This window comes from Perna viridis, chromosome 11 (assembly GCF_037379345.1).
Source record: "Perna viridis isolate PV_CMFRI_1.1 ecotype Kerala chromosome 11, ASM3737934v1, whole genome shotgun sequence".
NCBI lineage: Eukaryota > Metazoa > Mollusca > Bivalvia > Mytilida > Mytilidae > Perna > Perna viridis.
Window position 1 is genome coordinate 22,456,187 of NC_142455.1, and position 14,165 is coordinate 22,470,351.

At 33.9% G+C, this 14,165-nt stretch overlaps 1 protein-coding gene and 1 long non-coding RNA gene across 3 annotated transcripts; one reads left to right on the forward strand and one right to left on the reverse strand.

Moving 5' to 3' along the window:
• The first annotated feature begins 527 nt into the window (after positions 1–527).
• Positions 528–3,176, forward strand: LOC148603375 (uncharacterized). 2 transcript variants are annotated; one of them, XR_015916399.1, is made up of 3 exons: positions 528–685; positions 1,925–2,145; positions 2,613–3,176. It is a non-coding gene; the product is annotated as an uncharacterized LOC148603375 (long non-coding RNA). The 2 variants fall into 2 exon arrangements; XR_015916398.1 differs by having other exon boundaries at positions 530–685; positions 2,066–2,145.
• On the reverse strand, positions 2,356–13,583 carry LOC148603376 (uncharacterized). The gene is made up of 4 exons (XM_088551870.1): positions 13,243–13,583; positions 5,454–5,585; positions 4,377–5,144; positions 2,356–4,122 (listed from the first exon to the last, which is right to left on the reverse strand). The coding sequence occupies exons 1-4, from the start codon at positions 13,316–13,318 to the stop codon at positions 3,128–3,130; spliced, it is 1,971 nt and encodes a 656-aa protein (XP_088407996.1). The 5' UTR covers positions 13,319–13,583; the 3' UTR covers positions 2,356–3,127.
• Positions 13,584–14,165: the final 582 nt, after the last annotated feature.

Genomic DNA, 14,165 nt, shown 5'->3' on the forward strand with positions numbered 1-14,165 from the left:
AACTGCCCATTTAATGTATGGCAAAACATAAGATTTTGTTTCATATACCAGCGGAAAATTACTGTCCTTGATTTTTCATAAAAGTATTGTTCGTAGCAATATTTCTTTTAAATTAAAGGTACAATATCTTTGTACAAATATTCATTTTGAAGTAGTATTTCCACTTTTGTTTACTTTTGGTCATTAAAGAGCTATGTGGATTATTCTTTTAAACTATCTAAATGATAGAAAACAAGAACAAATATGGTGTAACGTAAACAATTCACCATTGTATAACCTAAATTCAAAATATTAAATACTACCAGAGATCACCAAAAGGTCTTCAGAAAGTGTACACACACACCTTAAAGTAAGCCGCCTGAATGAGTACAATTAAAATGAAATAAAAGAATAGTACACTATATGCTATCGATATGTTAACTAATATTAGTTAAATACCAATTGTAAAGCATTGCACGATATTATAGTAATACACATAAAAATTTAATTCTTTCAGATATAGAATACATTGACTTTTGGCACAAATCCATTAAAAGGATTCCAATACATAATAAAACAATTTAAAATACGATTGCTTACTTGCAGTTTTTATGTAAACGTTCAAATCCAAGTCAATTATTTTTCGTGATTTTCTGCAGTAGTAGTAAAACCAAAATAATTATAATACAGGAATAAGGACTGTATTGTAAGTATTTCTTTTTAATTAAGTCAATTAAATATTTAACTTCATTACTTTAGGAAGTAATATACATGAATTCCGAAAGAAGTAATCATTTAATGATAACAGAGTTAAATAGTTTCGGTTCTCTGCTTAGTTCCTTCGTTTATACCCTACTGGAAAAGCGAGAGATATATAGTGACTATACAGTGATCTTGCTATCCGCCTGTCTATCTTACTTTCCCAGTTCTAATCCGCAAATCATGTAATTTTATGAAACTAACACACATTTTAACACATGTTAATGCCATTGTGTACCTCTTGTTTTGTTTTTCCGTTTAGCGACTTTTGGGATTTACTGTATCGCGTTTAGTGAGGGTAGTGATCTTTGCTCACAGTTCTTTTTCTAGTTTATTTTCACTCACAAAGTATTATACATGAATATGTGATTCACCCTTAGGGTCACTGTGGCATATTAATGGATCGTATGGAGATCTGCTTTCCGAATTCATTGTCCTATCTTATGCAGATGATCAGTCTCATACAAATAAATGTAATAAAGTTCATATTCAGCTAGTTTTACCATCTCTTTGTGACAATATAAACATGACAGAGGACGACGTCCTCATATCGGCTTTCTATACGAGCTCAGCCCATGACCTTAGACCACTTCGGGTCTGATTTGAGAGACAGAAAGTGATCTGCTGTAAATCACGTGGCGATAATACTGAACTTATGGGACAACTCGGCCCATAGACAAGTCGTCCAGAGAACTGTTAGTGGCTTTAGCATCAAATAACCTACCATTTCTGTTTCATTACGGTTTCATGTGTTTTAACATAAAAGTAAAATGTAGATACCCCCATATGAAAGTCGTCACGTTTGAATGTCTGCGATAATTGTCATTTCTAGTCGACCTATATTTACTTCATTTGAAATCGTTTATTTACTTCTTTAGTAATTCGGTTATTACCTAGAAACTCAATTTATGCTTTCAGTATAGCAGAGAATGTTTAATTGGTATTGGTAAACTAGTTATTGTCTATAGAGCCTTTGTTGGCAGAATACGGTGCAGACGTTTCGATTTAAAAACATTTTTCTCCAATTTAATGAGTTAATAAGTTTGTTGTGTTTGTCTGTTTTCCATGTCTGGTCTTTGTCCCAATAATTAACATTAAAAATATAAATTGTAGTAATCATGTTTTTCATTCTCATAATTAATTCGTCGTTACTTCACCAATATATGGTTTTTCTAATATGAAATAGGTGGAGAATCGGCAACAGGTGTGATTCTTGCTTGATTTTCTCCATTGTTATCAAAAATTCAAGAGTGACCCTAATGGAAATTATCAATATATAGAAATGTTTGAGATCTATCATCCCAAACACGTTTTCTATACTTTAAAGGATCAATCACAACAGGGATATGAGTACCAATGAAGGCGCACCGACATTTCAAAAGGATGAACTACCACGGAGCAAATACGGTTAGTTAATCAATAAAATAGTGGAAACACGATCAAGCATTTTGATAAAACGTGTTTAAATTTTAACGACATAACCACAAATACCTTTGAATAAAATAATACCTATCTATATTTTGAGTGCAATGCGACAATCACATGGGGAAGTTAATCATGTACTTTAAACCGCAAAATTTTCTCTTTTTCGTGGCAAGACTAGTAATGCGAAAAAAACAACGTGAATATTTTATTCAAAGGACAAAATGACTAAATATGTGAGGGATCGTAAATTCAAAACTGCGCGAAAGCACATTGAACGCAGAAACAGGTTTACAGTATATACTTGGTTAAAGAATACTTTTCAGACTGTAATACATTTGGTACACACACTTTCAGTAAAATTGTCTTAGGTGAACATCGTACGTTGTCTTCTTTTATTTTTCTACTGTGCATCATACTCAATCGACATGTTTTTTTGTTTTATATTTCAGTGAAAATGTGTCCTGTTTGTTACAAGAACCTAGCAACAGTCCATTTAATTACGTGCCTGCATAAAGTGTGCCGGCTCTGTTCTCTTAGATCTCAAAACTGCTTATTGTGTGGCAAACCAATTGAAGCAAAAATTAACGATGTACTGTCAAACGTTGTCCCAATCATATAATCATACACTGTAGACATTCATCCTTCATTTTGTTCTTAGCATTGTGTGTGGGTTAAGGTATTGAAAAATAATTTGTAATGTACTATTTTACATAGTGTATGTTATCACTGTGTCGTGTGTATCCGGTTGTGGTGTTGTATTCTCGGCCTTTCTTTTTATGAATACATTTTGTAGAATATTCGACGTACATTAATGCATATGATACACCAGAGTTTGGTTACAATATTAACTTCCCCTTTAAGTATGGACCTTTCTGATAACAGTCAGGGTTTTTTTTTTTAGTATTTTTCAAGTGACATATTCTCAAAGTGGTATGTTTACTATTTCCATAATTCAGATTTTCTTTCAAAAAGGTGATAAATTCTCAAAAAGGTATGGGTTTAAGTTGAGTAATCGTCTGGCAAGTATAATATCGGTGTAATGGGCAGATAACTCTGTGACTGGAAACAGCGGGTCCAATAAATCAGTCATCATGAGGAAATCTATAGTTGACTTCGGTAAAATATCAATTTTGGTTGCAAGGAACTGAAAATACTGATAGCACTTGTAACGTTTTCTAAGAGCACGACGGCAGAGGTAAGTGAGTGGCCTGACCGGTTCATACCAATCTGTCCACAGCTCAAAGAATTTGGGAAAATCTGTAGAGATATGTTGAGCAACGTCCATTATTGAATATGTAAAGGATGGATCTGCAACCTCGTCGATACAATATAACAATCTAGAATCGAGTTGATGGAAGAGCAAAAATAACTTCTCACAGTTGATAAAAGTATTAGTAGCTATTATGTGGTAAAGGAGACTGTTTGTTCTATCAAAATATCTACTGCCATAAATTTTATCGATGATATAAGAAGGGTCAGCTCCTTGTAGAAGTAAATAATGGAATACTCCATGCTGGAAATTCCTCCATGAAACTGATAAAGTGTCCGTTAAACTCAAAACAATTTCATCCGTGTCTCTTTTTATCTTAAAAATACGATGAACAAGAGGTAATGGTTCAAAATCGTATATAAATGCAATATCGCGTTGATAATCGACGATAAGGTACAGCAATGAATATTTGCCTTGACGAATCTTCCTACCAGCATTTGCCGATCGAAGAACTACTGCTACATCCATGAATTCTAAATACTCTGCCCAAGTTAAGGCACTGCAATTCTTATAAAGTGCGTTTTTGTTCAGACCATTATCTATAAAAAGCTTGACAGCATGAGGCTTATTAGAGAAAACAGCTTTGATAAGTACTTCATCAAACTTTTTTATATAATATTCAGTAGCCTTTGACATCTGTTGACTGAAGTCCGATTCTGCAAGTATTTTGTCACACATCCAGTATGTACCTTCAATTTATAGAAGATAGTTAAAAACCGGAAAAATATTTTTTTTTATTAAGCTCAACCTAGTTTTGAACAAATATAAATTAGATAAAAATAAGCAGCATCATTTCATTTAAAAATAATAATTTTCATCTCTTAAGATTTGTTTTGTTTTCACAGCTTTGTTTTATTTTGTATTTCGTTTTGTTCTTATTTGTTTTTAAATTAAACCAGCACTACTGTTGTGGGTGCTTTAGACTATTGATTCATTCACTTACCTTTTTCGAATATAATTTGAAATAGCCTCAGGTAAACATATAATTCCAATTTTTCAATAGACAACAACGTACTAACTGCCTCCATATTGTCTTCTTGAAAAAATCCTACGATTCGTTCAGGCCACTGTCGTACATAACTACTATTACGAAGTCCTGTACTCATGAACCAACCCCGTTCGAATGACTTTGTTATTTCATAAAATTTTCTAAAAGTTTTAAACTGTCCATGATGTAATGATAAACTTAAAGGGTCTTGTAAAATGGGGTATATTCTGTCCACGTGGAGAGGCGAGAAGTACAGTAGGGCAGGATCAGCAGCAGCTAAAAATTCAGCCATCCCAGTGTTTTGTTGCATTAATGCTATATAAATCGGAGAGAAGTTATGTCGTATTGTTTTGTGGTAAACATCAAACGCGCCACATTCTAAGGCAAACGGCAAAAGCTGTTTTATTACCTCCATTTTATTGTAAACAACAGCTAAATGTATCCAGTAAACACCCGCGGTTGTTTTCCTATTGTTACGGAGCACTCGCGATGGAATTGTGACGTCGCATATCTCTAAAACCTCAGCAGACGATATGTCCTTATCCGTAGTTATATTTCTCTTGGTTTTATGAAGTGCCATATGAGCACATTTCGTTGTAGTTATTGCTAACTCGAGACGTTTCACCATTTCATAAGTTGGAATATTTTCTTTATAGCATAACTCCAAGTTACAAGAACATGTACAGCTGTCTGTTTTTTCAACGGTTTCCAATCTGTAATATTCTAAAATAAAAGTTCTTAAAAACTTTAAAGAATCTACATTTGCTTCAAATGTGCATGAGTCAAATATATATTAATTATTTGATATAGTAACGAAAACAAAAAAAAATATTGAAAAAATATTTGTTGTATATTTTTTTTTACATTTCGAGGCAATAGCGTGAAGCATGATTACTACAATTTACCATATGTATGATTGGTCGTATGCCACATATTAAAAGTATCGTATAAAACAGTACAATATGGACGTAGTTAAAAGCCTCTCATAAAAGTGCGTAAAAAAAACAAATAACCTTTCAAAATATTACTCACCAAACCAAAACATGCATGATAGAAGACTTGGATTTTCTTTAACCTGTTTTATGACCTTCACCTCTGGATCATCGCGGATGGCAGAAATAAAATCACATTTTTCTTGCTGCGTTAACTGCTGCCGATCTGTAACTGAAAGTAAGTGAAATTCAAAATTCAATAAATAAGCATTGGCGGATCCGGAGTTTTAGGTAAGGGGGGACAAAAACATTTCTTGACAGGAATCACCGGTGAGGATCACGAACTGATCCTAATTTGCTAGGGGGTTTGGGGGCATGCTCCCCTAAGAAAAATTTGAAATATTAAACCTCAAATCCAGCATTCTGAGGAGATCTTGGACAATTTTTTAACAATTTTTAATAATTGCAATTTTCTAAGGGGTCGCCGGCCCCCCGCTCCACCCCTAGATCCGCCACTAGTAATATTAGTCCAACCAATGCTTAAGCAACTAGACAATTCTATTGACCTAATCGTTCGGATACATTTCCTCCTATGTTATGATGTATTGTGGCAGTATAATAACGATCAAGTATCTAAATGTTTGTTAAAAGTAAATTAGGGCTGTACCTTCCATTTCATTTTTGTCAAGGAAGTCTATTTATAGGGTAGACATTTCCACGTATAACTATCAAAATAACACTCCGCGGGTTATGCTCCTTGCAAAGTTTGCATTGAGATATCGCTCCGCCGCCGATCATACTCTATGTCAAATATGTGATGTTTACTTTACGTACGACATGGGCGTATAACGATATTAAGGCTCTTTAATATGTGTAGAACTGCAATATTCCAATTATTATATGATATTTACTATTTAAATTTTGACACAGAGAGCTGGACTATTTTCTCAAATTGACCCGAACATTTACGGGGAGGAAAGCCCAATCGAGATTTGCAATTTATTTCTCTCGATCTGACCCTGTTAATGAAGATGTGGGAGCTTCTAATGACGGATTTTCGGAGTTGCCATGTACACATTTTGTAAAGTAAGTATAGATTACAGTGACGGATCAAGGGGAGGGTGCATGGGGTTGCCACCACTCCTTTTTATTGGAAAATTTCATGTGTGATTAATTTGATCCCAGGAATACAACTTCTGTACATAAAATGCAAGCACTGTGTACATATATGTTAATTACTACTTGTACATAAATAAAATAAAATGGCAAACACACATGTACATACATATACCTAACAATGAAGTATTTAAAATAGAAAATAGATTTCAAAGCAGAGACCGAAACAATGTCTTTGTTTCAACGGTAAGGATGAAAAGAGGTCATGTGGCATATTCATCACATTCAGTAGGTAATCTTGAACTATCAAAAAAGTGGGTATCCAGTGAAATAAAGTAATGTCCTTGAGACACAAGTGGACACAGAAGCCATGACATTACACATACATGATTGACACTTGTACATGTTCCTTTGTTTGTTTGTTGGGGTTTAACGCCCGAGCAGCAATATTTCAGCTATATTCAGGCGATAAACATGAAAGGATGACAAAATGAACATGAAATAATGATGAAATGAAAAATGGGATGGGACACAAGGACAACGGGGTCGACAAATTTTGATTGCCACTGGAAATGGGGAGAGGTGGGTAGAGTCGGGCAATTTAGCCTCCTGTGGCGGAGCCCTATGGTTCCTACTCCGGGAGAATACCACAGTAGAGTCTTTAACGTGCGAGGAACGTGGCATCTTTTCCAATACGGTGCACCACTATGGTTTGCGGTCAGGTTTTCCGTATTATAGCCTGACAACCCCAGCATGTAACACACCAGGGGTACCCCATTCCACCACCTGGGGCACACAATCCAGTTGCTCTGTGGGCAGAGCGCCCTAGCTTCCGGCTAGGGTTCTGAGCACTATATAATCGCCTTTTACGACAAGCTTAGCGCTGCTGTAGGCCTATTCTTTTGACACCCGGACCTGCACGGGGTTGTACATGTTCCTAAAACATCCACACCCACCCTAGACCTTTATCGTATACCGTATATCATGCCCATAGATGTATATTGCATACCCTATATCACATACCGTATATCACACCCCTAGACATATCTCATACGGTATATCAAACCTATAGACCTATATGACATACCCTATATCACACCCCTAGACATATATTGCTTACCAAATATCACACCTTGCACAGAACACAATTGAAGTACATTTTCTATAGATGAAATATAAGAAAGAATGAACATGACATGCAAAACCTGTTTGATATGCAGTATCAACCCTGGCCCTTGAGTTGATATGTGAGCCTCCTGTTGATACTGCATGTGATAATGTGATACAGATTTTGGCAGCTACTTTTCTGTATGGAATTTAAAGAAATAGTAATACAATTTACATGTGCATTATATCTATGTAAGTCATAACTAATTATTTTTAGTACATTGTCAAAATATACCAAATACATTTATTTAGAATGCAGATCATAAAGTAAGAAACAGGATTTTCGTGACACAAGAAAGACACAGTTATGTTAGAAATTCTATGTCCATGAAAGTGCATTGAAAATGTGTTGGATATCAAGGCAACCAAAAGTAGACCTTTTCTAAGAACAGATTTTCATGGACATTCTTACATTTACAGTGTTGAAAATACAAATTATTTTTTTCATATTCTTAATGTACACAGTTATTTAAAATTTTCAAAACTGGTGATAGGTATACTGTTACTAGAGTAGAACAGTATAGTCAAAATTTGCAGTTTACATTTGTATGTCTGTGAACAAATTTATACTGAAAACTACAAAAAATACATGTACATGTACTCTAACAATGGTTACTGGCATATGCAGTACAGTATCAATTAAAGATTTCATACATGAAATTACGATTTTTGTAATATAGTAATACATGTATCTAATTTGTTTCTAGTTTACAGTGTGACATTAATTCCTCATAGATAAATCAAAATTCAGGGATTGATCCGAGATTTTGAACAAACATCATTATAAATCAGCAGGTAGCTAAAATCGTACATGGAAGAAGCCCTAAAGCAATATCCTTAGCAAGCTTTCCATTTTCTGCATTTAGAAGTTTTTTGTCTGGTAAATGAAATGACTTTAACTTGTTGTTTTAAACTCATCAATTCAAACCACTTTTTATGATCTATCTGCTTATGAGACCATAATGAGGGGATGTTGTTTTAACAATGACAGGTGAAAAGTAACCTGTTCTACTTATGTTACCTGTTATTAATAGTTATTGAAACAAAGTTGTGCTCATGAAAAACACTGTACATTTTTGTAAAGTTTGTTATGTTATTTCAGATAAATTTGAATTACTTAAGAGAAAGAACTTATTATATCTATTTTTTTCTTAATTAAAACAGCTGTTAGAGATATTAAATGAATCAAACCTAAGAACACTGAAATATAGTAGATATATACTATATTAACATTTTTTAATGTAGGACAAACACTGAATAATGACAGAAATAATGTTTGCAAATTTTCAATCGACCAATATTGACTAGGTGGTTTAAAAACCAGTAAAAAACCTGGGACTGTTATAACCATCCAACCTTTATGTTTACCTGATTTGCACAAAATTATTTGTACATGTAACAATATTTCCCAACAAGAGGAGGTTTCTCCATATCATATGTTAAAATACATGTATATTTTCATGAATTTACATTGTAACATTTTGTATATATCAGACACTGTTATGATTTTTGTCCCCGCTTCGCGAGGGAACATGGAAATGCCGACGTCCGTCCGTCCATCCGTCCATCCGTCCGTCGGCGTTTTCCGCTTTTTTTATGCTTGTACCAAATAAGTTTGTTTTTGATAGGTGGCCTTATTATGAAGAGATTAAGTTCGACTTTGGTTACGGTTGAATGATTTTTACGTAAGTTATGGTCCTTTGACTTAGAAAATTTCAATGAATTTACAGTTTTCCCGCACTTTTTTGTAATGCTTTCACCAATTGATTGGAAATTTTGTATGTAGTCTTACTATGAGAAGTAACAGATTAAGTTCGACTTTGGTTAGGGTTGATTGATTTTTATGGAAGTTATGGCCCTTGGACTTTTTTTTATTCAGTACCAGTTCTCTAAAGAACAATAACTCCTATAAGAGGTTAGTGTAGTATCACTTTGAACCAGTACACATTTATATGCTTTTATTGGCTCATTCATCCAATGATTATGTCCATCATAATTTTGAAGATACAAGGAAAAAAATATTATGTATGTTTCCAAAAGAGTGTAGGTAAGAGGGGATTTCTTAAAAAAATAATAAAAAAAAAACTTTGGATACAATATTTTTCGCTGAAAAAAAGTTGGCTTAAGAGTAGGGAAATGCATCTTTTTTTAAATTTGGCCTAAGCTATGTAAACTCCATAAAATGTCTACTTTGGCCTAAGCTATGTAAACTCCATAAAATGTCTACTTTGGTCTTTCAAGAACAATACTCCATACAAACAATCGTCATATAAAGAATCATTTCATCCATTCAAAGTTACTTTAATACTTTATGAAATTATTTTCTAGTACTTATTTGTCAATATCAGTCTTTCAAGGGAAATAACTCTTACAAGTTTTTGTACTCTTGAAGACCTGTTGTGTAGACCTAGTTTTTGGGATCTTTTCATCACTGAAAGTTTCTTTCAATCTTTAATGGTTTCCATGATATAAACTGACAAATGTAAAATGGCAATAACAACATGAGGTGTCATCATATAACTTTGACCCAATTGAAATTGTAGATCTATTCAAACCAAAACAGACTGAACCACTCACCCATCTTGATAAGGAACATTCATTTTTTGTAAAAGCAGCCATGTTTTTTCTTGGATAAAAATCATTGTGCTTATACCTAAGGTAAAATTTGATCAATTTTCATTGAATTCTGTCCAGTAGTGTATGACAAGATTTTTTAAAGTAATAACATAGAAAAAAAATGAAAAAAATGTCAAACAAGAGGCTCCCAGGAGCCTGAATTGCTCACCTGGTTAAAGTTTGTCTTTAAGCGGCAATAAATTTAACAAGGAGTTGTCCAACAATTTTGACTCAAGAAGACTTTGGTAGGACTATCATAAGGATCGATTCAGCGATAGAAAGTTTCTTTCTTTTAGTTTCAAAGATATTGGCTGAAAACTGTAAAAAAAAAAAAAAAACAAGAGGCTCCCAGGAGCCTGAATTGCTCACCTCGTTCAAGTTTGTCTTTCAAGGGTAATAAATTGAATAAGATGTCCAACAATTTTGACTCAAGAAGACTTTGGTAGGACTTATCATAAGGACCATTTCAGCAATTGAAAGTTTCTATCTATTATAGGTTTCAAGATATTGGCTGGAAACTAAAAAAAAAATTTCATCTTTCAAGGGCGAAAACTCTTACAAGGCGTCGCCTGACAACTTTGATCCCTAAAGACTTTTGAAGGCATTATAAAATGGATTATTTCAGCAAATGAATGAGTTTGGCTAAACCCAACGTTTTGAGATATATGTGAAAATCTACTGTGTGACCCCGATGTTCTAATTTTAGTAATGGCCGCCATGTTTTTCGATGAATAAAAAATCCCCACACTAGTTCTATGCAGGATATACCAAGGAACATTCATACCAAGTTTGGTTCTAATTGTTCAGGTGGTGTCAGAGGAGAGGATTTTTGAAAGAAGTAATATTCAAAATAGCAAAAAAAACCTCAAAAAGGGCAATAACTCCAACATGGCTTCACATATCAAAATGAAAATTTGACCACAAATAGATCTCATCATGTTAAACACTTTTATCCCAAGTCATAATGGCTAAACCTAACGGTTTTGGAGATATATGCGAAAAACTACTGTCTGACCCTATGTTCTATTTTAGTAACGGTGGCCATGTTTTTCGACGGATCAAAATTCCAACATCAGTTCTATGCACAATACCCTAGGAAACATTCATACCAAGTTTGGTTCTAATTGGTCAAGTGGTGTCAGAGGAGAAGAAAGAAATAACATTCAAAATAGCACAAAAAGTCGAAAAAATGGCAATAACTCCAACACGGCTTAACATATCAAAATGAACATTGGACCACAAATAGATCTCATCATGCCAAACACTTTCACCCAATCAAAATTTGGGTAAACCTAAGAGTTTTGGAGATATTTGCGAAAAACTACTGTTTGACTCCTATGTTCTATTTTAGTAATAGTGGCCATGTTTTTCAACAGATCAAAAATCCACACATCAGTTCTGTGAACGATACCCGAAGAATCATTCATACCAAAATTGGTTCCAATTGGTCAAGTGGTGTCAGAGGTGAAGAGTTTTGAAAAATTGTTAACGATGACGACAACGGACGCCAAGTGATGGCAATAGCTCACTTGGCCTTCGGCCAGGTGAGCTAACAATGGCAATATCTCCAACATGGCTTAACAGATTTACCCATTTTTTAAAATTTGGCCACAGATATATGCAATCACTGTCATAATTTTGTTAATCCTATTGCTTTTAGAGAAATATTAGAAAAACTTCAGTCCAACCCCTATGTTCTATTTTGAGTAATTGAGGCAATGTTTTTCCACCGATCAAAAATTAACACAGCAGCACTACGCAGAATACAGTAAAGAACATTCATAGTTTGGTTCTAATTGGTCCAGAAGTTTCAGAGGAGAAGAAATCTGAAAAAATGATGAAAACAATGACAGCACTTTGGGCCATGTGAGCTAAACAAGAGGCTCACAAGATCATGAATCGCTCACCTGGTCAGTATTGAAAGTATTGTCATATTCAACTCTCTAAATCATTATATACTTATAATCAAAACATAAGTGAAATATATACAAATTCAGTCACTTCCATTTTCTGGATAACAGGGAAAAACTGGAAAAATTTTCATAAGTGCATTTTCCGGGAATAGCACTCCATGAAAAATTAGATAGATATTATTATACTGAACATTTTTCAATTATTTCTTTCTTTTCCATCTATTATAATTTTCAAGATATTGGCTGAAAACTACAAAAAACATCATATTTCACCTTTCAAGGACAATAACTCCAACATGGAGTTGCCTGATTATTACATAGACACAATCTGGTATTCAATATCATAAAGTAATTCAGTCCAATAGCATTTATAAAGCATTGAAGCAGATTAGTTCATATAACTAACTTTGTGTAATATTATTGTCATAACATGCTCTACCATAAGGAAAGTGAGCCGTACTATAGTATTTGTAAGTCGCTAATAGTGTTAGCAACTTCTTGCACTTGTAATTTCTGTATTTAATATTTAATTTCGCATATGATTTTGATACCTTTGCTGTGTTCACTGCCACAGTGTCATAGTTCTAGCTGCATATGAGGTAAAAATGTACCTCTTAAATATCATACACATGTGTTCTATGTGTGTTTCTTGCTTGCATGAGAACAGGAAGTTTACAAAAATTATCAGTTAGATTTGAACATTACCACGTTTCCAATTCAGGTTTCAAGACTATATAGGTCATATATATTAGCATGCACTGAAAGAGTGTCATGGTTTTAGGAAAGTCACTGTAAAAGTGAAATGGTATTTTAACTAGGTTTCATAGCTACCTTCCTCAACAAACCTTCCCCCGGCTTCATTAGTGACCATAAGAGATATCAATATGACTCGTCAGTAGTGTTATCAATGGCATTAAACTACATATCCTTCAGTCAGCAAGCAAGCGTCAAAGAGAACACACAGGCTAAAACACCATATTTATAGCAATAGTAATAAATATTATATTTTCTGTTGAGCACAGCCAAATAGTAAATAAAGAACTTATGTCAAAAAATATACCATTGAAAATGACTTACCATAGTTAAAGATGTAGTCCTTAAATTCAGGTCTACGAAATTTTAAATCACCGCGTTTGCTGATACATTTTCCCATTAGTGAACTAGAGTAGTGTCCCTTATGTCAATGTTTACAATATCATCATAATATATTAAAGTATAAATAGGACTCGAGTCTTCTCTATATGGTGATATTCCTCTCTTTTGTCAATCCGTTTCAAGTAATCATGTGTTTGTGAGTCTTTCTGTTTGTCTTGTTACTAATTTTTGCATTCAATCCACATATTTATCTTAACCAGGGTGTAACCATTTTCGCATCACACATTCTATCATTCCAATTGTAGTCACATGATTAATTAAGAAGTAAAAGTGCGGTAGTTTTCAAATTTTCCAATTAACGCAAAGTTGGATAAAACTATGAAATTTTGAACCTCTCCGTAGGATAAATCTTTTATTTTAAATAGAACAGGTATATGCTATTGAATTAATAGTTTTTTTAATACTATTGGTTTTTGTTTGTCATTTTTTTTTTCAACAATTAATTGATATGTCGTGAATAATTAAACGTAAATATGTTATATTTACGTTAATTCTTCAACTGTATTGAATATTAAAACACTAACCTACCAATGTTAATATAATAAAAAAAAAATTAAATAACCGGTAATAATTGTTATGCAGATTTTTGTTTCAAATCAGTTTTAAAAATTTGACGCCCCGTGCAGGTTCGGGTGTTAAAAAAATAGGCCTGCAACAGCGCTGAGCTGGTCGTAAAAGGCGACTAAATAGTGCTCAGAACCCTAGCCGGGGGCTAGGGCGCTCTGCCCATAGAGCAATTGGGATGTGTGCCCCAGGAGGTGGAATGGGGTACCCCTGGCGTGTTGCCTGCTGGGGTTGTCAGGCTATAACACGGAAAACCTGACCGCAAATCATAGTAGTGCACC